Here is a 27,227-nt window from a genome sequence, read left to right as displayed (position 1 = left end):
AATTTCCGAAAAATCTCCCCAAAATTCCTGAAGTTCTCACAAAAATCCCCCCCAAAATTCCTGAAATTCCAAAAAAATTCCCTCAAAAATTCCTGAAATTCCAAAAAAAATCCCCCTAAAATTCCTGAAATTCCAAAAAAAATCCCTCAAAAATTCTCACAAAATTCCTGAAATTCACCCAAAAAATTCCCCCCAAAATTCCTGAAATTCACAAAAAAAATCCCCCTAAAATTACTGAATTTCCCACAAAAACTGCCACAAAAATTCCTGAAATTCCCCAAAAAATTCCCACAAAATTCCTGAATTGCCAAAAATATTCCCCCAAAAATTCCTGAATTTCCAAAAAAATTCCCCCTAAAATTCCCCCAAAAATTCCTGAAATTTCCCCCCAAAAAATCCCTCAAATGTTCTCACAAAAATTCCTGAAATTCACCCAATAAGTCCCCAAAAATTCCTGAATTGCCCAAAAAAATCCCTCAAAAATTTCCACAAAAATTCCTGAAATTCCAAAAAAATCCCCCAAAAATTCCCTCAAAAATTCCCAAAAAATCTCCCCAAAATTCCTGAAATTAAAAAAAAATTCCCTCAAAAACTCCCTAAAAATTCCCCCCAAAATTCCCGAAATTCACCCAATAATTCCCACAAAATTCCTGAAATTCAAAAAAAAATTCCTGAAATTATGAAAAATATCCCTCAAAAATTCCTGAAATTCACCCAATAATTTCCACAAAATTCCTGAAATTCACCCAATAATTCCCCCAAAATTCTGGAATTTCCCACAAAAATTCTCCAAAAAGTTCCCCACAAAAATTTCCCCAAAATTCCTGGGATTCCTCCGAAAATTCCTCCAAAAATTCCCAAAAACTCTCCCCAAAATTCCTGAAATTCTCACAAAAATTCCCCCAAAATTCCTGAAATTCCCAAAAAAAATTCCTCAAAAATGTCTACAAAAATTCCTGAATTTAACCCAAAAATTCCCACAAAAATTCCCACAAAAATTCCCACAAAATTCCTGGGATTCCCCCAAAATTCCTGAAATTCCTTCAAAAATTCCCTCCAGAATTCCCTCAAAAATCCCAAAAAAATCCCCCCAAAATTCTTCTATTGCCAAAAAAAAATCCCTCAAAAATTCCCATAAAAATTCCTGTATTTTCCCCCCAAATTCCTGAATTTCCCCTAAAAATTCCCCCCAAAATTCCCCCCAAAATTCCTGAATTTCCCACAAAAATTCCCCCAAAATTCCTGAATTTCCCACAAAAATTCCTTCAAAAAATTCCCCCAAAATTCCTGAATTTCCCACAAAAACTCCCCCCAAAATTCCTGGAATTAAAAAAAAAATCCCTCAAAAATTCCCTAAAAAATACTCCCAAAATTCCCCCCAAAATTCCTGAATTTCCAAAACAACCCCTCAAAAATTCCCACAAAATTCCTGAAATTTACCCAAAAATTCCCAAAACATCTCCCCAAAATTCCTGAAATTCTGGCACCAATTTTCCCACAAAAACACCCAAAAAATTTCCCCTAAAATTCCTGAATCTCCCACAAAATTCCTGAAATTCCCAAAAAAATTCCTCCCAAAATTCCTGAATTTCCAACAAAAATTCCCCAAAAATTCCTGCAAAAATTCCCCCAAAATTCCTGAATCTCCAAAAAAGTTCCCCAAAAAATTCCTGAATTTCCCACAAAATTCCCCCAAAATCCTGGCATTTCCCACAAAAATATTCCAAAAAAATTTCCCACAAGAATTCCCCCACAAATTCCCCACAAATTCCCCCCAAATTCCTGAATTTCCCACAAAAATTCCCACAAAAATTCCTGAATTTCCCACAAAAATACCCCAAAAGTTCCCCCAAAATTCCGAGGATTCCCCCCAAAATTCCTGAAATTTCTCCAAAAATTCCCCCCAAAATTTCCCCAAAAATTCCTGAATTTCCCACAAAAATTCCCCCAAAATTCCTGAATTTCAAAAAAAAATTCCCAAAAAAACCCCCCAAAATTTCCCCCCAGAATTCCTGAATTTCCCAAAGAAATTTCCTGAAGTTCCCCCCATTTTCCCCAATTTTTCCTCTTTTTTTTTCCCATTTTTTCTGTTTTTTCCCCGTTGCAGCCCCCTGAGTTTCCCGGAGTCGCCGCATTCTGGCGCCGGCGCCGCTGCGTTCCGGCAAAGCTCCGGCAGCTTCTCCGCACCGGGGAGGTGAAACATGGGGAAAAATGGGAAAAAAATGGGGAAAATGGGGAAAAATGGGGAAATTTGGGGGAAAATTTGGGGGAAGTGGGGGAAAAAATGGGGAAAATGGGGAAATTTGGGGGGAAATGGGGAAAAAATTGAGAGAAAAATGGGGGGAAAATGGAGGGGAAATGGGAAAAAATGGGGGGAAATGGGGAAATTTGGAAAAATGGGAAAAAAATGGGGGAAATTTGAGGAAATTGAGGGAAAATTTGGGGAAATTGGGGGGAAATGGGGAAAGAAGGGGAAATTGAGGGAAAATTGGGAAAATGGAGGAAATTTGGGGAAAAAAATGGGGAGAAAATGGGGGAAATGGGAAAAAATTGGGGGGAAAATGGGAAGAAATGGGGGAAAATTTGGGGGGAAATTGGGAAAAATGGGGAAATTTGATGGGAAATGGGAAAAATGGGGAATTTGGGGGCAAAATGGGGAAAAATTGTGAGAAAAATGGGGAGAATTTGGGAAAATTCAGGAAATTGGGAAAAATGGGGGAAATTGGTGGAAAATGGGAAAAATGGGAAAATTTGGGGGGAAAATGGGGAAAAATTGAGAGAAAAATGGGGGACAATTTGGGAAAAATGGGGGAAATTGATGGAAAATGGGAAAAAATGTGGGAAATTGAGGAGAAATTGGGAAAAAATGGGAAAATTTGGGTAAAAACGGGGAGAAAATGGGGGGAAATGGGGACATTTGGGGGAAAATGGGGAAAAAATGGGGGGAAATTGGTGGAAAATGGGAAAAAATGGGGAAATTGGGGGGAAATGGGGAAATTTGGAGGAAAATTTGGGGGAAATGGGGAGAAAAATGGGGAGAAAATGGGGGAAAATGGGGAAAATTTGAGAGAAAAATGGGGGGTAATTTGGGAAAAAATGAGGGAAATGGGAAAAAATGGGGGGGAAATGGGGAAAAAATGGGGAAATTTGGGGGAAATGTGAAAAAATGGGGAGAAAAATGGGGGAAATTTGGGGGGAAAATGGGGAAAAATTGAGAGAAAATTGGGGGAAATTTGGGAAAAATGGGGAGAAATGGGGGAAAAATGGGGAAATTTGGGGGAAATGTGAAAAAATGGGGGGAAATTTGTGGAAAATGTGAAAAAATGGGGAAATCGGGGGAAATTGAAAAAATGGGAAAAAAATGGGGAGAAAAATGGAGGGAAAAACGGTAAAATGGGAAAAAATGGGGGAAAATGGGAAAAAATGGGGGGAAGTGGGGTAATTTGGGGGAAATTGGGGAAAAATGAGGGAAATTGGTGGAAAATGGGAAAAAATGTGGGAAATTGAGGAGCAATTGGGAAAAAATGGGGAAATTTGGGGAAATTGAGGGAAAATTTGGGGGAAATTGGGAAAGGAGGAATGGGGGAAAATTGGGAAAAATGGGGGAAATGGGAAAAATGGGGAGAAAAATGGGGGAAATTTGGGGGAAATCAGGAAAAAAATGGGGGGAAATTGGTGGAAAATGGGAAAAATGGGTGAAAATGGGTGAAAAACGGGAAGAAATGGGGGGAAATCTGGGGAAAAGGGGGAAATTTGGGGGAAATTTGGGGAAAATGGGAAAAAATAGGGGGGAAATGGGGAAAAATGGGGAAATTTGGGGGAAATGTGAAAAACTGGGGAAAAAAATGGGGGAAATTTGGGGAAAACTGGGAAATTTTGGGGAGAAATGGGAAAAAATGGGGGGAAATTGTTGGAAAATGGGAAAAAAATGGGGAAATTGGGGGGAAATTTAAAAAATGGGAAAAAAATGGGGACAAAAATGGGGGGAAATGGGGAAATTTGGGAGAAAATAGGGAAAATTGGGGAAAATGGGAAATGTGGAAATTGGGGAAAACTGGGAAAATTGAGGGAAAAATTGGGGGAAAAATGGGGGAAATTGAGGGGAAATTGGGAAAAATTGGGGAAAGTGAGGGAAAATTTGGGAGGAAATTGGGGAAAATGGGGAAATTTTTGGAAAGTTGGGAAAAATTTGGTGAAAAAATGAGGGAAAATTTGGGGGGAAATGGGGAATTGGGAGAAAAGGGGGGGAATTGGGGAAATAGGGAAAATTTGTTGAAAAATTGAGGGAAAATTCGGGAGAAAATGGGGGGTAATTTGGGGAAAATGGAGAAAAAATGGGGGGAAAACCAGGGAAATTGGAAAAAATGGGAAAATAGAAAAATTGGGAGAAAGGGAAAATTGATGAGAAATTGGGAAAAATGGGGAGGAGTGGGGAAAAAATGGGAAAAATGGGAGGGGAAATGGGAAAAATTGGGGAAAAGTTGGGAAAATTTGGGGAAACATTGGGAAAAAATTGGGAAAAATGAGGGAAAAATTGGGAAAAATGAGGGAAAATTGAGGGAAATTCAGGAAATTTGGGATTTTTTCCTCAGAATTTCCCATTTTCTCCCCCAGGCCGCAGAGGGGGGCGCCGTTCCAGGCCGAACATCCCGGACATTCCGGGAATTCTGGGAGTTCTGGGAATTCTGGGAATTCTGGGAATTCTGGACACTCCGACGGCTCCGCGATCGGCCAAGATGGCGGCGCTGAGAGGATCAAGGCGGGTATGGAAAGCTGGGAATTGTGGGAAATTTGGGAATTGTGGGAAATTTGGGAATTGTGGGAAATTTGGGGATTGTGGGAAATTGGGGATTGTGGGAAATTTGGGAATTGTGGGAAATTGGGGATTTATGGGGAATTTGGGAATTGTGGGAAATCTGGGAATTGGGGGGAATTTTGGGAATTGTGGGAAATCTGGGGATTGTGGGGAATTTGGGAATTTAGAAGAGAATTCGGGAATTGTGGGGAATTTGGGGATTGTGGGAAATTTGGGATTTATGGGAAATTTGGGAATTGTGGGAAATTGGGATTTGTGGGAAGTCTGGGAATTGTGGGAAATTTGGGGATTGTGGGAAATTGGGAATTGTGGGAAATCTGGGAATTGTGGGAAATTGGGAATTGTGGGAAATCTGGGGATTGTGGGAAATCTGGGGATTGTGGGAAATGGGGAATGATGAGAAATTGGGGATTGTGGGAAATTTGGGGATTGTGGGGAATTTGGGATTTGTGGGGAATTTGGGAATTTAGAAGGAAATTTGGGATTGATGGGAAATTTGGGAATGATGGGAAATTTGGGAATGGGGAGGGAAATTTGGGAATGGGATTTCCATTTCCACATTCCCAATCCCAAATCCCCAACTCCTGACCCCATTCCCTCATTCCAGAGCCGCTCTGGCACGTCCCGGCCCCGGCCAGAATTCCCGGCAAGCGCCCGGCGCGGCCGGAGCCCGGCGGGAAGGATTCCCCAAACCGGCTGCACAAGGTGGGAGCACAAACATCCTGCAATTCCCAAAAAATCCCCCAGAATTCCCAAAAAAATCTCCCAAAAAATCCCTGGAATTCCCAAAAAATTCCCCAGAATTCCCAAAAAAATCTCCCCGAAAATGCCTGGAATTCCCAAAAAATTCCCCAGAAAATCCCCCCCCCAGAAATCCCCCAGAATTCCCAAAAAAGTCTCCCCAAAATCCCCTGGAATTCCCAAAAAAAATCCTGGAATTCCCCCCAAAAATCCCCCAAAATCTTCTGGAATTTTGAAAAAATCTCCGAGATTCCCAAGAGAATCTCCCCAAAAATCCCTGGAATTTCCAAAAAATTCCCCAAAAAGTCCCCCCAAATCCCCCAGAATTCCCAAAAAAATGTCCCCAAAAATCCCTGGAATTTCAAAAAAATCCCCAAAAAATGCCCCCCGAAAAGTAATCCAAAATCCCCCAGAATTCCCAAAAAATTCCTGGAATTCCCAAAAAAAAATTCCCAAACAAATCCCCCCAAAATCCCTGTAATTCAAAAAAGTTCCCCAAAAAATTCGCCCCCCAAATCCCCCAGAATTAAAAAAATCCCCCAAAATCCCCCAGAATTCCCAAAAAAATTCCAGAATTCCCAAAAAAAAATTCAAAAAAAAATGCCCCCCAAAAATCCCCTGGAATTCCCAAAAAAACCCCTGGAATTCCTAAAAAATCCTCAGAATTCCCAAAAAACCCCCCTGGAATTCCTAAAAATCCTTGGAATTCCCAAAAAAACCCCCCTGTAATTCCTAAAAAATCCTCAAAATTCCCAAAAAAAACCCTGGAATTCCTAAAAAAATCCTTGAAATTCCCAAAAAAACTCTGGAATTCCTAAAAAAATCCTCAGGATTTTTAAAAAACTACGTAGAATTCCTAAAAAAATCCCAAGATTCCTCAAAAACTTCTGGAATAATCAATAAATCCCCCCCAAAAAAACCGCCATCGTCTAAAAATCCTCCTCAAAAATTCCCCAAAAATTCCCAAAAAATTCCCAAAAAATTCCCAGTTTTTTTTTTTGGATGGGGAAACCTCCCAAAAATTCCTGGGATTCCCCCAAATTTCCCAGAATTCCCTGCAAACCGGGGCTGTTCCCACAGAAGGAGCCCTCGTGCAGCCCCTCCCCCCTGTCCAGCTCCGCCTCCAGCGAGGCCGAGGCCGAGGGCGGGGCCAGCGACGGCAGCGACGCCAGGAATGCTGGGAAGGACGCAAGGAATGCTGGGAAGGACACTTGGAGTTCTGGGAATGACGCAAGGAATGCTGGGAAGGACGCTTGGAATTCTGGGAACGGCGCAAGGAATTCTGGGAGTGGCGCAAGGAATGCTGGGAAGGACGCTTGGAATTCTGGGAATGATGCAAGGAATGCTGGGAAGGACGCTTGGAATTCTGGGAGTAGCACAAGGAATTCTGGGAGTGACACAAGGAATTCTGGGAGTAACGCCTGGAATTCTGGGACTGACGCTTGGAATGCTGGGAAGGACGCAAGGAATTCTGGGAAGGACGCTTGGAATGCTGGGAAGGACGCAAGGAATTCTGGGAGTGACGCAAGGCATGGTGGGAAGGACGCTCAGCATTCTGGGAGCAACACAAGGAATTCTGGGAGCGACGCTTGGAATTCTGGGAATGACGCCTGGAATTCTGGGATCGGCGCCAGGAATTCTGGGAAGGACGCTTGGAATTCTGGGAATGAGGGCCGGCCCGAGGCCCCGCCTACGGCCAGGTGGGGAAAATTCCCTTTTTTTTGGTTAAAATTCCCAATTTTTGGTTAAAATTTCCTTTTTTGGTCAATATTCCCTTTTATGGTTTAAATTTCCAGGTTTTGGCCAAAATTCCCATTTTTTTGGTCATTAAAATTCCCGTTTTTCTATTAAACTCCAACTTTTTTCTGTATTTTTTTTTTTTAAATTTCCTCTTTTTTATTTAGTTAAAAAATTCCCAATTTCTGATTACAAACTGCCAAATTTTTTATTAAATTTATCTCTTTTTTTGGTTAAAAATTCCGTATTATTTTGGTTAAAATTTCCTTTTTTTGCCTGAAATTCCATGGTTTTTTTGTTAAAACTCCCATTTTTTTGGTAAAAATTCCCAATTTTTGAATAAAATTTCCTAATTTTTGATTACAAACTCCCAATTTTTGATTAAAAACTCCCAAATTTTTTGTTCTGGGTTAAAAATTCCGCATTTTTTGGTTAAAATTTCCTTTTTTAACTTGAAATTCCCCGGGTTTTTTTGTTAAAACTCCTTTTCTTCGTAAAAATTCCCATTTTTTAATGAAAAAATCCCATTTTTTTTCTAAAACTTCCAATTTTTTATTCAAAATTCGCAATTTTTTGGTTAAAATTATTTCTTATTTGGGTTAAGAATTCCATATTATTTTGGTTAAAAATTCTTTTATTTGCTTGAAATTCCCTGGTTTTTTGTTAAAACTCCCGTTTTTTTTGTAAAAATTCCCAATTTTTTGTAAAAATGCCCATTTTTTTCTAAAAATTCGATTTTTTTGGTAAAAATTCCCAATTTTTGGTTAAAACTCCCATTTTTTTGGTAAAAATTCTCAATTTTTGGTTAAAATTCCCGATTTTTTGGTTAAAATTATTTCTTATTTGGGTTAAAAATTCCATATTATTTTGGTTAAAATTTCCTTTTTTTGCTTGAAATTCTGTTTTTTTGTTAAAACTCCCGTTTTTTTTGTAAAAATTCCCATTTTTTTATAGAAATGCCCATTTTTTTATAAAACTCCCATTTTTTTGGTAAAACTTCCCTATTTTTTGTTAAAATTCCCATTTTTTTCATTAAAATTCCAAATTTTTTGTGAAAAATTCCCATTTTTTTGTAAAAAATTCCCATTTTTTTTCTAAAACCCCCATTTTTTTGGTAAAACTTCCTGATTTTTTGTTAAAATTTCCTTTTTTTCCATCTCCAGGTCGCAGATTCCGGCACCGGTTCCCAAACCCTTCCCCCGAGTTCCCGGCAGAGCCAAAATCGCCAAAGCGGCGCCGGGGGCGGGGCCGGGGGCGGGGCCGGGGGCGGGGCCGGGATGGAGGCGCCCGGACGAGGCCGCGGAGAGCAAAACGTGAGCAGGGAATTGTGGGAAAAAAAAAAATTTGGGATTTGGGATCGGAGAAAATTGGGATTTGGGATAAAAAGATTGGAAATTGAGTTGGAAAAAATGGGATTTGGAATCCAAAAAATGGGAAATTGGGATCCTGGAAAGGGAATTCTGGGATAATTTGGGATTTGGGATCCAAAAAATGGGATTTGGAATCCAAAAAATGGGAAATTGGGATCCTGGAAAGGGAATTCTGGGAAAATTTGGGATTTGGGATCCAAAAAATGGGATTTGGAATCCAAAAAATGGGAAATTGGGATCCTGGAAAGGGAATTCTGGGAAAATTTAGGATTTGGGGATCCTAAAAAGGGAATTGTGGGAAAATTTGGGATTTGAGATCCAGAAAAACGGGAATTGGGTTGGAAAAAATGGGATTAGGGATCAGGAAAATTGGGATTTGGGATTGGGGAAAGGGAATTGTGGGAAAATCTGGGATTTAAGATTCAAAGAAATGGGAATTGGGTTGGAAAAAATGGGATTTGGGATTGGGATAATGGGATTTGGGATTTAAGGAAAATTGGGATTTGGGATCCTGGAAAGGGAATTCTGGGAAAATTTTTGGATTTGGGATCAGGGAAAATATGGATTGGGGATTTAGAAAATGGGATTTGGGATCCTGGAAAAGGAATTCTGGGAAAATTGGGGAATTTTTTATGGTATTTTGATGGATTTTGATGGGATTTCAATGGGATTTTGAGGGGATTTTGGGGTGAATTTTTGTGTTTTTTCTGGGATTTTGTTGGGATTTCTGGAATTTTCCATGAATTCCATGGAATTCTTTTCCCCCAGGCAGGTGAACGTGTTGGGGCAGCCGCGGCTCCAGGATTTGGGGAATTTTAATGGGAATTTTAATGGGATTTTTATGGAATTTTAATGGGATTTTTATGGGATTTTAATGGAATTTTGATGGATTTTGATGGGATTTTTGGGTGAATTTTTGGGTTTTTTCTGGGATTTCTGGAATTTTCCATGAATTCCATGAAGTTCTTTATCTCCAGGCAAGTGAACATGTTGGGGCAGCCGCGGTTCCGGGATTTGGGGAATTTTGATGGAATTTCAATGGGATTTTAATGGATTTTGATGGGATTTTGATGGATTTTAATGGGATTTTGGGGATTTTTATGTTTGGTTTTTTTTCTGGGATTTCTGGAATTTTCCATGAATTCCCTGGAATTCTTCTCCCCCAGGCAGGTGAACGTGTTCGGGCAGCCGCGGCTCCGCGCGTCTCTCCGGGACCTTCGCTCCCCGCGGCGCGTCCCCAAATCCTCCATCGAGGACGACCTCAAGCGCCTCATCCTGATGGACAATTCCTGCCCCGAGCCCGAAACCGCCACGGTCAGAGCACGAATCCCAAAAATCCCCGAATTCCCAACATTCCTGACATTCCTGAACTCAAAAATGCAAAAATTCCCGAGGTTTTAGCCCCAAAAACGACAAAAATTCGGATTTTTTAGGCCAAAAAAATGGTGAAAATTCAGATTTTTTTTATGCCAAAAAATGAAGAATATTTGAATTTTTTTAGTCCAAAAAATGAAGAAAATTCAAACTTTTTTTAGACCACAAATGTAGAAAATTCAGATTTTTTAGTCCCGAAAATGTGGAAAATTTGGAGGTTTAGTCCCAAAAATAAGAAAAAATTAGATTTTTTTAGCCCCAAAAATGGTGAAAATTCAAATTTTTTTAGACCACAAATGTGGAAAATTCAGATTTTTTAATCCCAAAAATGGAGAAAATTCAGATTTTTCAAACCAAAATATTGATAAAATTTGGATTTTTTAGTCTCAAAAATGAGAAAAAATTAAATTTTTTTAGCCCCAAAAATGAGGGAAATTTGGATTTTTTAGTCCCAAATTTCCCCAAGTCCCAAACTGTAAAAAAAACCACAATTTTCCCAATTCCCCTCGTTCCCGATGGACAATTCCTGCCCCGAGCCCGAAACCGCCACGGTCAGAGCACGAATCCCAAAAATCCCCAACATTCCCAACATTCCTCACATTCCTGAACTCAAAAATTCAAAAATTCCCGAGGTTTTAGCCCCAAAAATGGCAAAAATTTGGATTTTTTAGGCCAAAAAATGAAGAAAATTCAGATTTTTTTAGTCCCAAAAACGTGGAAAATTTGGATTTTTTTTGTCCCAAAAATGAGAAAAAAATAGATTTTTTTATTCCCAAAAATGGTGAAAATTCCAATTTTTTTTGACCCAAAATGTGGAAAATTTGGATTTTTTAGTCCCAAAAAATGGGAAAAATTCGGATTTTTTAGTCCCAAAAACGTGGGAAATTTGGATTTTATTTTTCCCAAAAATGAGAAAAAATTAGATTTTTTTAGTCCCCAAAATGGTGACAATTCCAATTTTTTTCGACCCAAAATGTGGAAAATTTGGATTTTTTAGTCCCAAAAATGGAGAAAATTTCAGATTTTTCAGACCAAAAAATGGGAATTTTCAAATTTTTTTGGATTTAAGCAGGAATTCAAGGAAAACTTGGAATTTCAGAGATTCCATGCAAAAAACCCAATTTTTTTCCCGCCATTTTAATGGGAAAAAGTCTGGAATTTTCTCATTTTTAACGGGAAAAACTCAGGAATTCTGCCATTTTTAACGGGAAAAAATTGGGATTTTACCGATTTTTTGAGGATTTAAAGAAACAGGAATTCCAGGAAATTTTGAGAATTCCAGGAATGTTTGGAATTTCAGGAATTCCTGGCCGAAATCTCCATTTTTATGGGAAAAAATCCGGAATTTTCTCATTTTTAATGCACAAAACTTGGGAATTCTGCCATTTTACATGGGGAAAAATTTGGAAATTTTCCAATTTTGGGGGATTTAAAGAAACAGGAATTCCAGAAAGTCTAGGAATTCTGGGAATTCCAGGAAATTTTGGAATTCTAAGCCAAAATATCACAAATTCTTCCAGTTCTGTCAGAAAAAAATCTGAAATTTTCTCATTTTTAACGCACAAAACTCAGGAATCCCGCCATTTTTAACGGGAAAAATTTGGGAATTTCCAATTTTTTGGGGATTTAATCAGGAATTCCAGGAAATTTTTGGATTTCAGGAATTCCAAGTCAAAACCCCCACAAATGTCCCCCTTTTTTTGGGAAAGAAATTTGTAATTTTCTCATTTTTAACGCGCAAAACTTGGGAATTCTGCCATTTTTAACGGGAAAAATTTGGGAATTTTCCAATTTTTTGGGATTTAAAGAAACAGGAATTCCAGGAATTTTGGGAATTTCAGGAATTCCTGGCAGAAATCTCCATTTTTATGGGAAAAAATCCGGAATTTTCTCATTTTTAACGCGCAAAACTCAAGAATTCCGCCATTTTTAATGGGAAAAAAAAGGGAATATTCCAAATTTTTTGAGATTTAATCAGGAATTCCAGGAAATTTTTGGATTTCAGGAATTCCAAGTCTAAACCCCCACAAATGTCCCCCTTTTTTTGGGAAAGAAATCCGTAATTTTCTCATTTTTAACGCGCAAAACTCGGGAATTCTGCCATTTTTAACGGGAAAAATTTGGGAATTTTCGAATTTTGGGGGATTTAAAGAAACAGGAGTTCCAGTAATTTTGGGAATTCCAGGAAATTTTGGAATTTCAGAAATTTCTGGTAGAAATCTCCATCTTTATGGTAAAAAATCTGGAATTTTCTCATTTTTAACGCGCAAAACTCGGGAATTCCGCCATTTTTAACGGGAAAAAATTGGGATTTTTTTCCCGTTTTTTCATGATTTCAACCTCAGAAATCCCAGAAATTTCCAGAATTCCCAGATTTCCCCTTTTCCCACCCCCAGCCCCTGCAGAGGACGCTGTCGGACGAGTCGCTGTGCGGGAGCCGCCGGGACAATCCCGGGAATTGCGAATCGCAGCTCCGAGAATTCCCCGAAAACTTCCCGGGGGGGTTCCCTGGGAGCAGCACCCTGCCCCACAGGAGGGGCCAGGAAACCAGGAAAGGTCAGGATTTGGGGGAAATTTGGGGGATTTTGGGAAAATTTGGGGGTTTTGGGGAGTTTAGGGATTTTTTGGGATTTTTTGGGAATTTTTGGGGGATTTTTTTTTTATTTTTTCAGGAATTTTTGGGGATTATTTAGGAATTTTGGGAATGTTTTTTTAATTTTTTGTGAATTTTTTGGGATTGTTTCAGGAATTTTTGGGGGTTTTTTTTGAGTTTTGAAGAATTTTTGGGGATTTTTTTGGGGAATTTTTTTGCGTTTTTTGGGAATTTTTTGGGATTTTTTTCAGGAATTTTTGGGGATTTTTTGGGATTTTTTTTGATTTTTGGGAATTCTTTGAGGATTTTTTTGGGAATTTTTTTGCATTTTTTCAACAATTTTTTGGGAATTTTTTTTAATTTTGGGAGATCTTTTGGGATTTTTTTGGAGTTTTTTGGGATTTTTTTGCATGTTTTTGGGAATTTTTGGGGAATTTTTTGGGGATTTTTTGAGGAATTTTTTGGATTTATTTGGGATTTTTTTGGAATTTTTTTGGAATTTTTGAGGATTTTTTGGGGATTTTTTTTTTTTAATTTTGGGATTTTTTTGGGGGGTTTTTGGGATTTTTCTGGAAATTTTGGGGGATTTTTTCAGGACTTTTTTGGGATTTTTTTTGGAATTTTGGGGATTTTTTGGGAATTTTGTAGGAATATATTGGGGGTTTTCTGGGATTTTTTGGGGATTTTTTTGGGGATTTTTAGGGATTTTTTGGGGATTTTTTCAGGAATTTTTTGGGATTTTTTTGGGAATTTTGGGGATTTTTTGGGAATTTTGTAGGAATATTTTGGGGGTTTTCTGGGATTTTTTTGGGGATTTTTTGGGGGATTTTTAGGAATTTTTTTGGGATTTTTTCAGGAATTTTTGGGAATTTTTAGGGATTTTTTTTTAATTTGGGGGAATATTTTTGTGATTTTTTGGGAATTTTTAGGGAATTTTTTTGGAATTTTTTGGGATTTTTGGGGAATTTTTGGGGGGATTTTTTTTTATTTTTGGGGACTTTCTGGGATTTTTTCAGGAATTTTTTGGGAGTTTTTTTTTAATTTTGGGGAAATTTTTGGGATTTTTTGGGGATTTTTTTTTGGAATTTTGAGAAATTTTGGGGTGTGTTTTTTTTAGATTTTTTTTTTTATTTTATTTTAATTTTGGGGAATTTTTTTGGGTATTTTTGGGACAATTTCCTTGTGAGCAGCTCCTGCCCCACAGGAGGGGCCAGGAAACCAGGACAGGTCAGAATTTGGGGGAAATTTGGGAGGTTTGGGGAAAATTTGGGGGTTTGGGATTTTTGGGGATTTTTTGGGAATTTTTTGGATTTATTTGGGATTTTTTTGGAATTTTTGAGGATTTTTGGGGATTTTTTGGGAATTTTTTTGGAATTTTTTTGGAATTTTTTTGGAATTTTTGAGGATTTTTTGGGGGATTTTTTGGGGATTTTTTTTAGTTTTGGGATTTTTTGGGGGTTTTTTGGGATTTTTCTGGAAATTTTGGGGGATTTTTTCAGGAATTTTTTGGGGGTTTTTTTTGAATTTTGGGGATTTTTTGGGAATTTTGTAGGAATATTTTGGGGGTTTTCTGGGATTTTTTGGGGATTTTTTGGGAATTTTTTGGGGATTTTTAGGAATTTTTGGGGGATTTTTTCAGGAATTTTTGGGGGATTTTTTCAGGAATTTTTGGGGGATTTTTTCAGGAATTTTTGGGAATTTTATGGGAATTTTTTTTTAATTTGGGGGAATATTTTTGTGATTTTTTGGGATTTTTTAGGGAATTTTTTTGGAATTTTTTGGGATTTTTTGGGGGGATTTTTTAATTTTTGGGGATTTTCTGGGATTTTTTTCAGGAATTTTTTGGGAGGTTTTTTTTTAATTTTGAGGAATTTTTGGGGAATTTTTGGGACAATTTCCTTGGGAACAGGAAAGGTGGGGAATTTGGGGGAAATTTGGGGAATTTTGGGAAAATTTGGGATTTGGGGAAAATTTGAGAATTTTTTTTTGATTTTTTGGGGATTTTTTTTGGAATTTTGGGGATTTTTTGGGAATTTTGTAGGAATATTTTGGGGGTTTTCTGGGATTTTTTTGGAGATATTTTGGGGGATTTTTAGGAATTTTTTGGGGATTTTTTCAGGAATTTTTGGGAATTTTTTGGGAATTTTTTTAAATTTTGGGGAATATTTTTGGGATTTTTTGGGGATTTTTTAGGGAATTTTTTGGTATTTTTGTTCCAACCATTTTTTGGGATTTTTTTTTATTTTTCAGGATTTTTTGGGACCTTCTTTGGAATTTTGGGGAGTTTTGGGGGGAATTTTTTAGGGATTTTTGGTGGATTTTTGGAAAAATTGGGATTTTTGGAGGAAATTTTGAGATTTTTCCCAGATTTTTAGAATTTTTAGGAAAATTTTGTAGATTTGGGGTAAATTTCATAAAATTTTGGGATTTTTTTTCAGATTTTTTTGGGGATTGCTGGAAATTTTTAGGATTTTGGGAATTTTTGGGAATTTTTAACCCTTCAGGTCCCGTGGCCCAGCTGGAGCCGGGGCTGCATTTTGGGTTAAAAATGGGATTTTTGTGGGAATTTTTTTGCAGAATTTTTTGTGCATTGCTCAAAATTTTTGGGATTTTTTGGGAATTTGGGATTTTTGTGAAATTTTGAAATTTTGGGAATTTTTTAACCCTTTAAGGCCCGTGGCCCAGCTGGAGCCAGGGCTGGATTTTGGGTTAAAAATGGGGTTTTTATGGGGATTTTTTTTGCAGAATTTTTTGGGGACTGCTGGGATTTTGGAGGATTTTTTGGGAATTTGGGATTTTGTGAAATTTGGAATTTTTATGAATTTTTTTAACCCTTCAGGGCCCGTGGCCCGGCTGGAGCCGGGGCTGATGCCACTGCCGGACACGGCCGGGCTGGAGTGGGCGACGCTGGTGAGCGCGGCCAAGGCCTACGAAGGTGGGGGAAAAATGGAAAAAATGGGAAAAAAAATGGGGAAAAAATGGGAATTTTGGGGTCCTAAATATGGGGGGAAATGGGAATTTGGGAGGTAAAAAGTGCGGGAAAAATTGGGAATTCTGGAGCAAAAAATCCTGGGGAGAACGGGAATTTTGGAAGAGAAAATTCAGGAAAAATTTGGAATTCTGGAGCCAAAAATAGAAAAAAATGGGAATTTGGAAGGCCAAAAATTGGGAAATTGGGAATTTGGGAGGGGAAAAATTGGAATTATGGAGACAGGAAATCCTGGAAAAACTGTGATTTTGGAGGCCAAAAATAGAGAAAAAATTGGGATTTTGGGAGCCTGAAATCTGGGAAAAAATTGGGAATTCCCGACCCCAAAATTCAGGAAAAGCTGGGAATTTCGGAGGACAAAAATCCTGGGAAAAATTGGGAATTCTGGAGAAAAATCAGGAAAATTTGGGAATTCTGGAGCAAAAAATCCGGGGGAAAATGGGAATTCTGGAGGCCAAAAATTGGGAAAATTTGGGAATTTGGGATGAGAAAAATTGGGAATTCCAGAGCTTAAAATTCAGGGAAAATTGGGAATTCTGGAGCCAAAAATCCAGGAAAAGTCAGGAATTTGGGAGCTTGAAATCTGGGGAAAATTGGGAATTTGGGAGACCAAAAATCAGGGGAAATTGGGAATTTAGGAGGTAAAAAATACAGGAAAAATAGGGAATTCTGGAGCAAAAAATCTGGGGGAAATTGGGAATTTTGGAGCCCAAAAATCAGGAAAAATTGGGAATTTGGGAGCCTGAAATGTGGGAAAATTTGGGAATTTGGAGGCCAAAATTAGGGGAAAAATTGGGAATTTGGGATCAGAAAAACTGGGAATTCCAGGGTCCAAAATTCAGGAAAAAATTGGGAATTCTGGAGCCAAAAATCCAGGAAAAATCAGAAATTTGGGAGCCTGAAATCTGGGAAAAAATTGGGAATTCTGGAGAGAAAAAGTCAAAAAAAATTGGGAATTTTGGAGCAAAAAATCCAGGAAAAATTGGGATTTTGGGAACCTGAAATCTGGGAAAATTTGGGAATTCTGGAGGACAAAAAATCCTGGAAAAATCAGGAATTTGGAGGCCAAAAATAGAGAAAAAATCGGGATTTGGGGAGCCTGAAATCTGGGAAAAAATTGGGAATTCCAGACCCCAAAAATCTGGGAAAATTGGGAATTTTAATCAGAAAAATTGGGATTTTAGGAGGCCAAAATTCAGGAAAAATTGGGAATTTTGGAGCCAAAAATCCTGGGAAAAACAGGAATTCTGGAGAGGAAAATTCAAGAAAAATTGGGAATTTTGAGGGTAAAAAATCCTGGGAAAAATGAGAATTTAGGAGACCAAAAATATGGAAAAAAAATCAGAAATTTGGAGGCAAAAAATTCAGGAAAAATTGGGAATTTGGGAGGCTGAAATCTGGGGAAAATTGGAAATTTAGGGGACAAAATCCAGGAAAAATCAGGAATTTTGGAGCCCCAAGTCTGGGAAAAAATTGGGAAATTTGGGACCAGAAAAATTGGAAAATTTGGGGATATTTTGGATAATTTTGGTTAAATTTGGGTTTATTTTGGGTAAATTTTTGATAATTTTGAGATAATTTGGGGATAATTTGGAGCTGATTTTGGGGTGAATTCAGCTTAGTTTGGGTAAATTTGGATAAATTTTGGATATTTCCAGTCCAACGAGTCGTGTCCCTTTTCTCTGGGATATTTTGGGTTAATTTTGGGTTAATTTTGTATAAATTTAATTATTTTTAATTATATTTTAGTTCAGAGGGCCGTGTCCCTTTTCTCTGGGATATTTTGGGTTGTATTTTGTATAATTTTGGGTAATTTTGGGATAAATTTTGAATAATTTTGGGTTAAATTTTGTATAATTTTGATTTATTTTAATTATATTTCAGTGCAGAGGGCTGTGTCCCTTTTCCTTGGGATATTTTTTCTGGTTTAAATTTAGGATAATTTTGGCTTATTTTATATAATTTTGTATTTTATTTTTATTTCCACTCCAGAGTGCCGTGTCCCTTTTCTCTGGGATATTTTGGTTTAAATTTTGGATAATTTAGCTTAATTTTAATTATAATTTTATATATTTTCAGTCCAGAGAGCCGTGTCCCTTTTCTCTGGGATATTTTGGGTTAAATTTTGGATAATTTGGGGTTAAATTTTGGATAATTTGGGTTGTATTTTTTATTTTTCAGTTCAAAGAACCATGTCCCTTTTCTGAGGGATATTTTAGGATAATTTTGGGTTAAATTGTGGATTATTTTGGGTTAAATTTTGTATTTTAGTTTTATTTTCAGTCCAAAGGCCGTGTCCCTTTTCTCTGAGATATTCTGGATTAAATTTTGTATAATTTTATATAATTTTTTTTTTTTCCAGTCCAACAGCCGTGTCCCTTTTCTCTGGGATATTTTGGGTTATATTTTATATAATTTTGGGTTATATTTTGTATTTTTTAGTCCAAAGAGCCGTGTCCGTTTTCTCTGGGATATTTTGGTTAAATTTAGTTTATTTTATATAATTTAATATATTTTGAGTCCAAAGGGCCGTGTCCCTTTTCTCTGGGATATTTTGGGTTAAACTTTGTGTAATTTTATATAAATTTTTATTTTTAGTTCAGAGAGCCGTGTCCCTTTTCCCTGGGATATTTTGGGTTACATTTTGTATAATTTTGTATAGTTTTGTATATTATTTCGTACATTTCAGTCCAAAGAGTCGTGTCCCTTTTCTCTGGGACATTTTGGGTTAAATTTTGGATAATTTTGTATTATATTTTATATTTTTCAATCCAAAGGGCCGTGTCCCTTTTCTCTGGGGTATTTTGGGTTACATTTTGTATAAATTTGTATATAATTTTGTATATTTCAGTCCAAAGGGCCGTGTCCCTTTTCTCTGTGACATTTTGGGTTATATTTTATATAAATTTGTATATTATTTTGTATATTTCAGTCGAAAGAGCCGTGTCCCTTTTCTCTGGGATATTTTGGGTTATATTTAGTATAATTGGGGTTATATTTTGTATATTTCAGTCCAAAGGGCCGTGTCCCTTTTCTCTGGGATATTTTGGGTTAAACTTTGGATAATTTGGGTTATAATTTTATATTTTTAGTTCAAAGAGCCGTGTCCCTTTTCTCCCTGACCGACCCCGCCCTGAGCCCGGAGCCGCCCCCGGCCCCTCCCCCACCCCCGCGGGCAGCGCCCCTCCCCCCACTCAGGTACAACACGGGAATTTGGGGGAAAATGGGAATTTTGGGTAAAAAATGGGAATTTTGGGGGGAAAAAATGGGAATTTGGGGTAAAATGGGAATTTTTTGGATAAAAAATGGGAATTTTGGGGGGAAAAATTGGGAATTTTTGGGGAAAAAAGTGGGAATTTTTGGGGAAAAAATGGGAATTTGGGGGTAAAAAATGGGAATTTGGGGGGGAAATGGGAATTTTGGAAGGAAAAAAATGGGAATTTTGGGGAATTTTGGGGGGAAAATGGGAATTTTTTGGGTAAATGATGGGAATTTTGGGGGGAAAAAAGAGAATTTTGGGGATAAAATGGGAATTTGGGGTAAAAAATGGGAAGTTTGGGGGGGAAAAGCATTTTGGGGGGGAAATGGGAAAATTTTCTGGGAAAAAATTGGGAAATTTTGGGGGGAAAAGGGTATTTTGGGGATAAAATGGGATTTTTTGGGGGAAAATGGGAATTTTTGGGGAAAAAAAGAAAATTTTGGGGAAAAAATGGGAAATTTGGGGGGGAAAAATGGGAATTTTGGGGGGGGGAATGGGAATTTTGGGGAAAAAATGGGAATATTTTGGTTAAAAATGAGAATATTTTGGGTAAAAAAAGAATTTTGGGGGGGAATGGGAATTTTTTGGGTAAAAAATGGGAATTTTGGGGAAAAAATGACAATTTTTGGGGAAAAAACGGGAATTTGGGGGAAAAAATAGGAATTTTTTGGGTAAAAAATGGGAATTTTGGGGATAAAATGGGAATTTTGGGGTGAGAAATTGGGAATTTTGGGGGGAAAAATGGGAATTTTGGGTAAAAAATGGGAAGTTTGGGGGGAAAAATCATTTTTGGGGGGAAATGGGAATTTTTTGGGAAAAAATGGGAATTTTGGGGGAAAAAAAGGGAATTTTGGGGATAAAATGGGGATTTTTGGGTAAAAAATGGGAATTTGGGGGATAAAATGGGAAATTTGAGGGGAAAATGGGAATTTTGAGGGTGGAATTTGAAGGGAAAGGGGAATTTTGGGGGGGAATTTGGGGTGAAAGTGGAAATTTGGGGGATTTTAGGCAAAAATGGGAATTTTGGGGTGAGAAAGTGGGAATTTTTGGGGTAAAAAATGGGAATTTCAGGGGAAAAAAAAGGAATTTGAGGGGATTTAAGGAGAGGAATTTGGGGAGAAATTTGGGATTTTTTGGGGCTTTTTTTCCCCTCCTCTTTTTGTGATATTTATTTAGGTTTTTTCTCTCTTTTCCCTTTTTTTTTTAACCCCAAAAATACCAATTTTTCCCCCAGCCCCTCCCCAGCCCCCCTGGACCTGCCAGGAAAAGTTTCCCAGCTGGAGGCGATGCTGAAGCAGCTGCACAGCGACCTGGAGAAGGTGAGAGCACCAAAAATCTCTTTTTTTCACCCAAAAATCACTTTTTTTTCACCCAAATTTCTCGTTTTTTCACCCAAAAATCACTCTTTTTTGTTGAGTTTTTTCACCCAAAAATCACAATTTTTCCCCCCAAAATCCCCCTTTTTTCACCCAAAAATCACCTTTATTTTCATCCAAAAATCACCTTTCTTTTTTACCCCAAATCCCCCTTTTTTCACCAAAAAAATATTTTTTTCATGCAAAATTCTCCTTTTTTCACCCAAAAATCACCTTTTTTTATCTAAAAATCATATTTATTTTCCAAAAAAAATGCCCATTTTTTTCCCAAAAAAATTCCCATTTTTTACCCCAAAAAATGTCCTATTTTTCACCCAAAAATCACTTTTTTTACCCAAAATCCCCCTTTCTTCGCCCAAAAATCACATTTTTTCACCCAAAAATCACTCTTTTTTTTCCCAAAATTCCCCTTTCTTCACCCAAAAATCACTTCTTTTTTCACCCAAAAATCACCTTTTTTTCACCCAAAATTCCCTTTTTTCACCCAAAAATCACCTTTTTTTCACCCAAAATTCCCCTTTTTTCACCCAAAAATCACCTTTTTTTCCACCTAAAAATTACCTTTATTTTCCAAAAAAAATCCCTGTTTTTTACCCAAAAATCCCCATTTTTTCCCCTAAACTTTCCTATTTTTCACCCAGAAATCACCTTTTTTTCACCTAAAAATCAACCTTTTTCCCCCCCAAAATCCCCATTTTTTACCATAAAAATCCTTGATATTTTCCTTAAAATCCCCATTTCTTTCCCAAAATTCTGGGATTTTTTTCCCCCAAAAAATTTTTAAAAAATCCCAATTTTTCACTAAAAAAAACTCCAAAAATTCACCAAAAAATTCTGTTTTTTAGAAAAATATCCCTGTTTTTTTACCTTAAAAATCCTCAATTTTTTCCCCAAATTTCCCCATTTTTTTTCCCAAAATTCTGGGATTTTTTCCCTAAAAAAATCTGTGTTTCACTTTAAAAAAGAAAAAAAATCCTTACAAATTTGGAATTTTCCCAAAAAAAAATCTCAATTTTTCCCCAAAAAATCTCAAATTTTTACCTTAAAAATCCCTAATTTTTTTCCCCAAAATTCCCCCATTCTTCCCCTAAAATTCTGGGATTTTTCCCTAAAAAATTCCCAAATTTTCACTTAAAAAACCCAAAAAAACTCCGTAAAAATCCCAATTTTCCCCAAAATAATCCTCATTTTTCCTCAAAAAAATCCTGATTTTTTCCCAAAACTCCCCATTTTTTCCTCCATAATTCCCTTTTTCTTCCCCTCACAATTCTGAGATTTTTCCCAAAAAAATTCCAAAAAAAATTCTCAATTTTTCACTAAAAAACGTCAAAAAATCCACAAAAAAATCCCGTTTTTCCCAAAAAATCCCCATTTTTTACTTTAAAAATCCTTATTTTTTCCCAAAATCCCCAATTTTTTTCCCCATAATTCCCTTATTTTTCCCCTTCAAAACTCTTGGGTTTTTAAAATAAAAATTCTAAAAAAAATTCTCAAATTTTCACTAAAAAATCTCAAAAAATTCACCAAAAAATCCTGTTTTTTCCAAAAAAATCCCGATTTTTTTTCCCAAAATCCCCCATTTTTTTTCCCCAAAATTCCCTTTTCCCCCCAAATCTGGGATTCCCCCAAATTCCCGTTTTTCCCCCCAGGAGAAGCAGGACAAGGTTTTCCTGCAGGCCGAGGTCGCCAACCTGCGGCAGAACAACCGGCGGCTGCAGCAGGAGTCGAGCTCGGCCGCGCGGCAGCTGCGCCGCTTCGCCAGGATCTTCTCGGGGAACCCGGAGCACCAGGAGCCCTGACTGGGATCCACTGGGACAGACTGGGATAAACTGGGATTGACTGGGAGAGACTGGGACAGACTGGGATGGACTGGGATTGACTGGGATGGAGAAATCGCTGTGGAATTGTGAAAATCCCGTTGGGATCGGCAGTTCCGGCGCTTTGCCAGGATCTTCTCGGGGAATCCAGAGCACCAGGAGCCCTGACTGGGATTTACTGGGACAGACTGGGATAAACTGGGACCCACTGGGACAGACTGGGATCTACTGGGATTGATTGGGATGGAGAAATCGCCGTGGAATTGGGACATTCCCATTGGGATCAGCAGCTGCGGCGCTTCGCCAGGATCTTCTCTGGAGCTCCTGAGAACCAGGAGCCCTGACTGGGATTTACTGGGACAGACTGGGACAGACTGGGACAGACTGGGATCCACTGGGAGAGACTGGGATAAACTGGGAGCTACTGGGATCCACTGGGATGGACTGGGATGGACTGGGATGGAGAAATCCCCCTGGAATTGGGACATTCCTGTCGGGATCGGCAGCTCCGGCGCTTCGCCAGGATCTGCTCTGGGAATCCTGAGAACCAGGAGCCCTGACTGGGATCCACTGGGACAGACTGGGACAGACTGGGACCCACTGGGATAAACTGGGATCCACTGGGATCCACTGGGATCCACTGGGATGGACTGGGAGAGACTGGGATTGACTGGGATCCATTTTAGATCCACTGGGATAAAAAATCCCCCTGGAATTGGGACATTCCCGTCAGGATCCAGAACCTTCCATGTGAAATCCAGAACATTTCAAAGGGATCCAGAACATTCCATGAGGGACTAAGATCCTCTGTGGGGATCCAGAACCTTCCATGGAATTCTAGAACATTCCAAAGGGACCAAGAACATTCCAGAGGGATCCAGAACCTTCCAGAGGGGATCCCAGTGGATCCAGAACATTCCATGGAATTCCAGAACCTTCCAAAGGGACCAAGAATCTTCCAAAGGGATCCAGAAGATTCCAAAGTATCCAGAACATTCCATGAGGGACCGAGATCCTCCCTGGGGATCCAGAACCTTCCAGAGGGATCCAGAACATTCCAAAGGGGATCCCAGTGGATCCCAGAACATTCTGTGGAATTCCAGAACATTCCAGAGGGACCAAGAACCTTCCAAAGGGATCCAGAACCTTCCATGGAATCCCAGAACGTTCCAAAGGGATCCAGAACCTTCCATGGAATTCCAGAACGTTCCCAAGGATCCAGAACATTCCAGGGGGATCGAGAACTTTCCCTGCAGATCCAGAACATTCCAGAGGGGATCTCAGTGGATCCAGAACCTTTAATGGAATTCCAGAACATTCCAGAGGGACCAAGAACCTTCCAAAGGGATCCAGAACCTTCCATGTGGGACCGAGATCCTCTCTGGGGATCCAGAACCTTCCAAAGGGATCCAGAACATTCCATGGAATTCCAAAACCTTCCAGAGGGACCAAGAACCTTCCAAAGAGATCCAGAAGATTCCAAAGTATCCAGAACATTCCATGAGGGGCCGAGATTCTCCCTGGGGATCCAGAACCTTCCAGAGGGATCCAGAACATTCCAAAGGGGATCCCAGTGGATCCCAGAACATTCTGTGGAATTCCAGAACATTCCAGAGGGACCAAGAACCTTCCAAAGGGATCCAGAACCTTCCATGGAATCCCAGAACCTTCCAAAGGGATCCAGAACGTTCCAAAGGAATTCCAAAACTTTCCAGGGGATCCAGAACATTCCATGGAATTCCAGAACCTTCCAGAGGGATCAAAGCTTCTCCTGCAGATCCAGAACGTTCCAGGGGGTTCCAGAACATTCCATGGAATTCCAGAACATTCCAATGGGACCAAGAACCTTCCAAAGGGATCCAGAACATTCCATGTGGCACTGGGACCATTCCTGTGGATCCAGAACCTTCTAGATGAACCCAGAACACTCCAAAGGATTCCCAGACCATTCCAGAAGATCCAGAACATTCCATGGAATTCTAGAAACTTCCAGAGGGACCAAGAACCTTCCAAAGGGATCCAGAACCTTCCATGGAATTCCAGAACCTTCCAGAAGGGACCAGGATCGTTCCTGTGGATCCAGAACTTTCCAGAGGGATCCAGACTCCTGCTGCTGATCCAGAACATTCCAGAAAATTCCAGGAGTTTTTTCCAGGTGCTTCCCAAGGGATTTCTGAACTTTACAGAGGCATCCCAGAATTCCAGAGGATCCCAGAACATTGCAGAGGATTCCAGAACATTCCAAAGGGTTCCAGAACATTCCAGAGAGTTCCAGACTCCTCCTATGGATCCCAAACTTTCCAGGGGGATCGAGAACATTCCAAAAGGTTCCAAGACCTTCCCAGAGGATTCCAGAACCTTCCATGGGATTCCAGAACTTTCCCACAGAATTCCAGAACTTTCCAGAGGCGTCCAGAACTTTCCAGAGGAATTCTAGAACTTTCCATGGGATTCCAAGAATTCCAGAACTTCCCCACAGAATTCCAGATTCTTCCATGGGATTCCAGAAGCTTCCAGAGGGATCTAGAACCTTCCATGGAATTGCAGAAATTCCAGAACTTTCCACGGAATCCCAAAACTTTCCAGAAGCTTCCAGGGCGATCCAGAATTTTCCCACGGAATTCCAGAACTTTCCTTGGGGTTCCAGAACCTTCCATGGGATTCTAAGAATTCCAGAACTTTCCAAGAGAGATCCAGAACATTCCCATGGAATTCCAGAACCTTCCATGGGATTAGAGAACTTTCCAGAGGAATTCCAGAACTTTCCATGCGATTCCAGAACCTTCCATGGGATTCTAAGAATTCCAGAACTTTCCAGAGGGATTTCCAGAACTTTCCATGGAACCCCAGGAATCCCAAAACTTTCCAGAAGTTTCCAGGGGAAACCAGAACTTTTCCACAGAATTCCAGACCTTTCCTACGGGATTCCAGAACCTTCCATGGGATTCCAAGAATTCCAGAACTTTCTACAGAATTTCCATGGAATTCCAGAACCTTCCATGGGATTCCAAGAATTCCAGAAGTTTTCTACAGAATTCCAGAACTTTCCAGAGAGATCCAGAACATTCCCATGAAATTCCAGAACTTTCCATGGGATTCCAGATTTTCTCATGGGATTCCAGGACCTTTCATGGCATTCCAAGAATTCCAGAACTTTCCATGGGATTCCAGAACTTTCCCTTGGGATTCCAGATCCTTCCATGGCATTCCAAGAATTCCAGAACTTTCCATGGGATTCCAGAACTTTCCAGAGGAATTTCAGAACCTTCCATGGGATTCCAGATTTTTCTCATGGGATTCCAAGAATTCCAGAACTTTCCATGGGATTCCAGGACCTTCCATGGGATTTCAAGAATTCCAGAACCTTCCATGAAATTCCAGAACTTTCCATGGCATTCCAGATTTTCTCATGGGATTCCAGAACCTTCCATAGGATTCCAAGAATTTCAGAACCTTCCATGGGATTCCAGGAATTCCAGAACTTTTCTCAAGGGATCCAGAACTTTCCATGGAATCCCAGAACTTGAGACAGAATTCCAGAACTTTTTCCATGGAATTCCAGAACTTTCCAGCGGCTTCCAGGCCCCTCCCCCACAATTCCCTGGGATAAGGGGGGGAGGGGTCGGGATTTGGGGGGAGGGGCCCCCCAAGGCAATAAGGGCCCCCCTGGATGGGGGGGCTCCAATCTTTAATTAATAATAATTAATTAATGAGGAATAATTAATAATAATAATAATAATAATGATAATAATTCAGGAGCTTCCAGGCGTGAGAATCCAGGCACTTTGATCCCAAAAAAATTCCTAAAAAATTCCTAAAAAGTTCCCAAAATTTCCTAAAAAATTTCCTAAAAGTTCCCTTTAAAAATCCCTAAAAAATTCATTAAAAATTCCCCAAAGTTTTGTAAAAAATTCCCTAAAAATTTCTTTTAAAACCCTAAAGCATTCCCAAAAAATTCTTAAAGAATTCCTTTAAAATTCCTTAAAAGTTCCCAAAAAATCCCTAAAAATTTCCCTAAAAATTCCTTAAAAATGCCCTAAAAATTCATTTGAAATTAATAAGAATTTAATTTAAATTCTCCAAAAATTAATAAAAAATTCTATATAATTAATTTTTAAATCCCAAAAGTTCATTTTAAATTCCTAAAAAATTCACAAAAAATTCCCGCAAAATTCCTTTAAAATCAAAAAAAATTCATTAAAAATTTAAAGAAGTTAATTAAAAATTCATTAAAAATTCATTTAAAAATCCTTAAAGTTCATTAAAAATTCCCCCAAATTTCACTAAAAATTCCCAAAAAAATTCCTTTAAAATTAAAAAAAAAATCCTAAAAAATTACTAAAAATTCCCCCAAAAAAATCTTTTTAAATTAAAAAAAAATCCTTAAAATTCCCCTAAAAATCCCTTAGGTAATCCCTAAAAATTCCTTTAAAAATCCTAAAAAATTCCCTAAATTATTTCCTGGAGCGGCTCAGGGTTTTAAACCCCTCCCCCCTTCATTCCCAAAATCCCAAAATTCCCAAAATCCCCCAAAATTCCTGTTTTTAAAACACTATATTTGTATAAATGGCACCGTTTTTATCCCAAATCCCAATTTTTTTTTTCTTTTTTTCCCCATTTTTGGTTATTTTGGGATAAGGGAAAATTCCCAAAAATCCCAAAAAAAATCCCAAAAAAATTTTTGGGATTTTTTTTTCCCTCCTTTTTTGTCTTTATTTAATCCCCTCCCCCCTCCCCTCCCCCATTCCTGGAACATTTTTTGGTGATAGGAATAAAAAAATTCCCAGAAAAATTTGTGGATTTGTGGTTGGAATTTTTTTTGGGGGGGGAAAAAAGGGAAATTTGGGGTTTTTTAAATGAAATTTTTGGGATTATTCCTGAAATTTGGGGGTTTTAAATTAAATTTTTGGGATTTATCTGAAATATTTGGGGATATTTTCTGAATTTTTTTGGATTTTCCTGAAATTTGGGGTGGATTTTTCTTAAATTTGGGGGTTTTTAAATGAAATTCTGGGGATTTTCCTGAAATTTGGGGGTTTTAAATTAAATTTTTTTGGTTTTTCTGAAATTTTGAGGATTTTTTTTTAAATTTTTTGAGATTCTATTTATGAAATTTTGGGGATTTTTCTGAAACTTTTTTGGATTTTTCTTAAAT

At 38.3% G+C, this 27,227-nt stretch overlaps 3 protein-coding genes across 4 annotated transcripts in view; all 3 read left to right on the top strand.

Annotated features, from left to right (window-relative positions):
* SIPA1L3 (signal induced proliferation associated 1 like 3) overlaps positions 1-22,102 on the top strand; it is a 54,290-nt gene extending 32,188 nt beyond the window's left edge. The window contains exons 11-21 of the mRNA XM_033083871.1: positions 2,108-2,194; positions 4,615-4,763; positions 5,424-5,521; positions 6,638-7,257; positions 8,458-8,607; positions 9,831-9,978; positions 12,435-12,594; positions 15,471-15,566; positions 18,713-18,818; positions 20,114-20,198; positions 21,905-22,102. Of these exons, the coding sequence (XP_032939762.1) occupies positions 2,108-2,194; positions 4,615-4,763; positions 5,424-5,521; positions 6,638-7,257; positions 8,458-8,607; positions 9,831-9,978; positions 12,435-12,594; positions 15,471-15,566; positions 18,713-18,818; positions 20,114-20,198; positions 21,905-22,054 (1,849 nt within the window). The 3' untranslated portion in view covers positions 22,055-22,102. The remainder of the gene's footprint in view (positions 1-2,107; positions 2,195-4,614; positions 4,764-5,423; positions 5,522-6,637; positions 7,258-8,457; positions 8,608-9,830; positions 9,979-12,434; positions 12,595-15,470; positions 15,567-18,712; positions 18,819-20,113; positions 20,199-21,904) is intronic.
* Positions 22,103-22,726: 624 nt separating this feature from the next.
* Positions 22,727-24,304, top strand: LOC117009642 (protein LIAT1-like). 2 transcript variants are annotated; one of them, XM_033083925.1, is made up of 2 exons: positions 22,727-22,825; positions 22,977-24,304. In XM_033083925.1, exons 1-2 carry the CDS (start codon positions 22,821-22,823, stop codon positions 23,983-23,985), a joined length of 1,014 nt encoding a protein of 337 aa, XP_032939816.1. In that variant the 5' UTR covers positions 22,727-22,820; the 3' UTR covers positions 23,986-24,304. The 2 variants fall into 2 exon arrangements, with proteins under 2 accessions (XP_032939816.1, XP_032939817.1); XM_033083926.1 differs by having other exon boundaries at positions 22,727-22,856; positions 22,988-24,304.
* Positions 24,305-24,309: 5 nt separating this feature from the next.
* LOC117009638 lies at positions 24,310-25,934 on the top strand. The gene is made up of 2 exons (XM_033083919.1): positions 24,310-25,034; positions 25,066-25,934. The coding sequence occupies exons 1-2, from the start codon at positions 24,436-24,438 to the stop codon at positions 25,766-25,768; spliced, it is 1,302 nt and encodes a 433-aa protein (XP_032939810.1). The 5' UTR covers positions 24,310-24,435; the 3' UTR covers positions 25,769-25,934.
* The last annotated feature ends 1,293 nt before the right edge of the window (positions 25,935-27,227 follow it).

The sequence above is a fragment of the Catharus ustulatus genome, chromosome 34 (genome assembly GCF_009819885.2).
Source record: "Catharus ustulatus isolate bCatUst1 chromosome 34, bCatUst1.pri.v2, whole genome shotgun sequence".
Classification (NCBI taxonomy): Eukaryota; Metazoa; Chordata; class Aves; order Passeriformes; family Turdidae; genus Catharus; species Catharus ustulatus.
Note: the sequence above shows the minus strand (reverse complement) of the source record. Positions and strands in the feature narration are given on the sequence as shown.

Coding starts and splice junctions, on each gene's coding strand:
- LOC117009638 (XM_033083919.1), top strand. CDS start 24,436: ATGGGATTCCAGAACTTTCCCACAGAATTCCAGAACTTTCCAGAGGCG. Junction 25,035..25,065: donor GGATTCCAAGAATTCCAGAA/CTTTCTACAGAA, acceptor GGAATTCCAGAA/CCTTCCATGGGATTCCAAGA.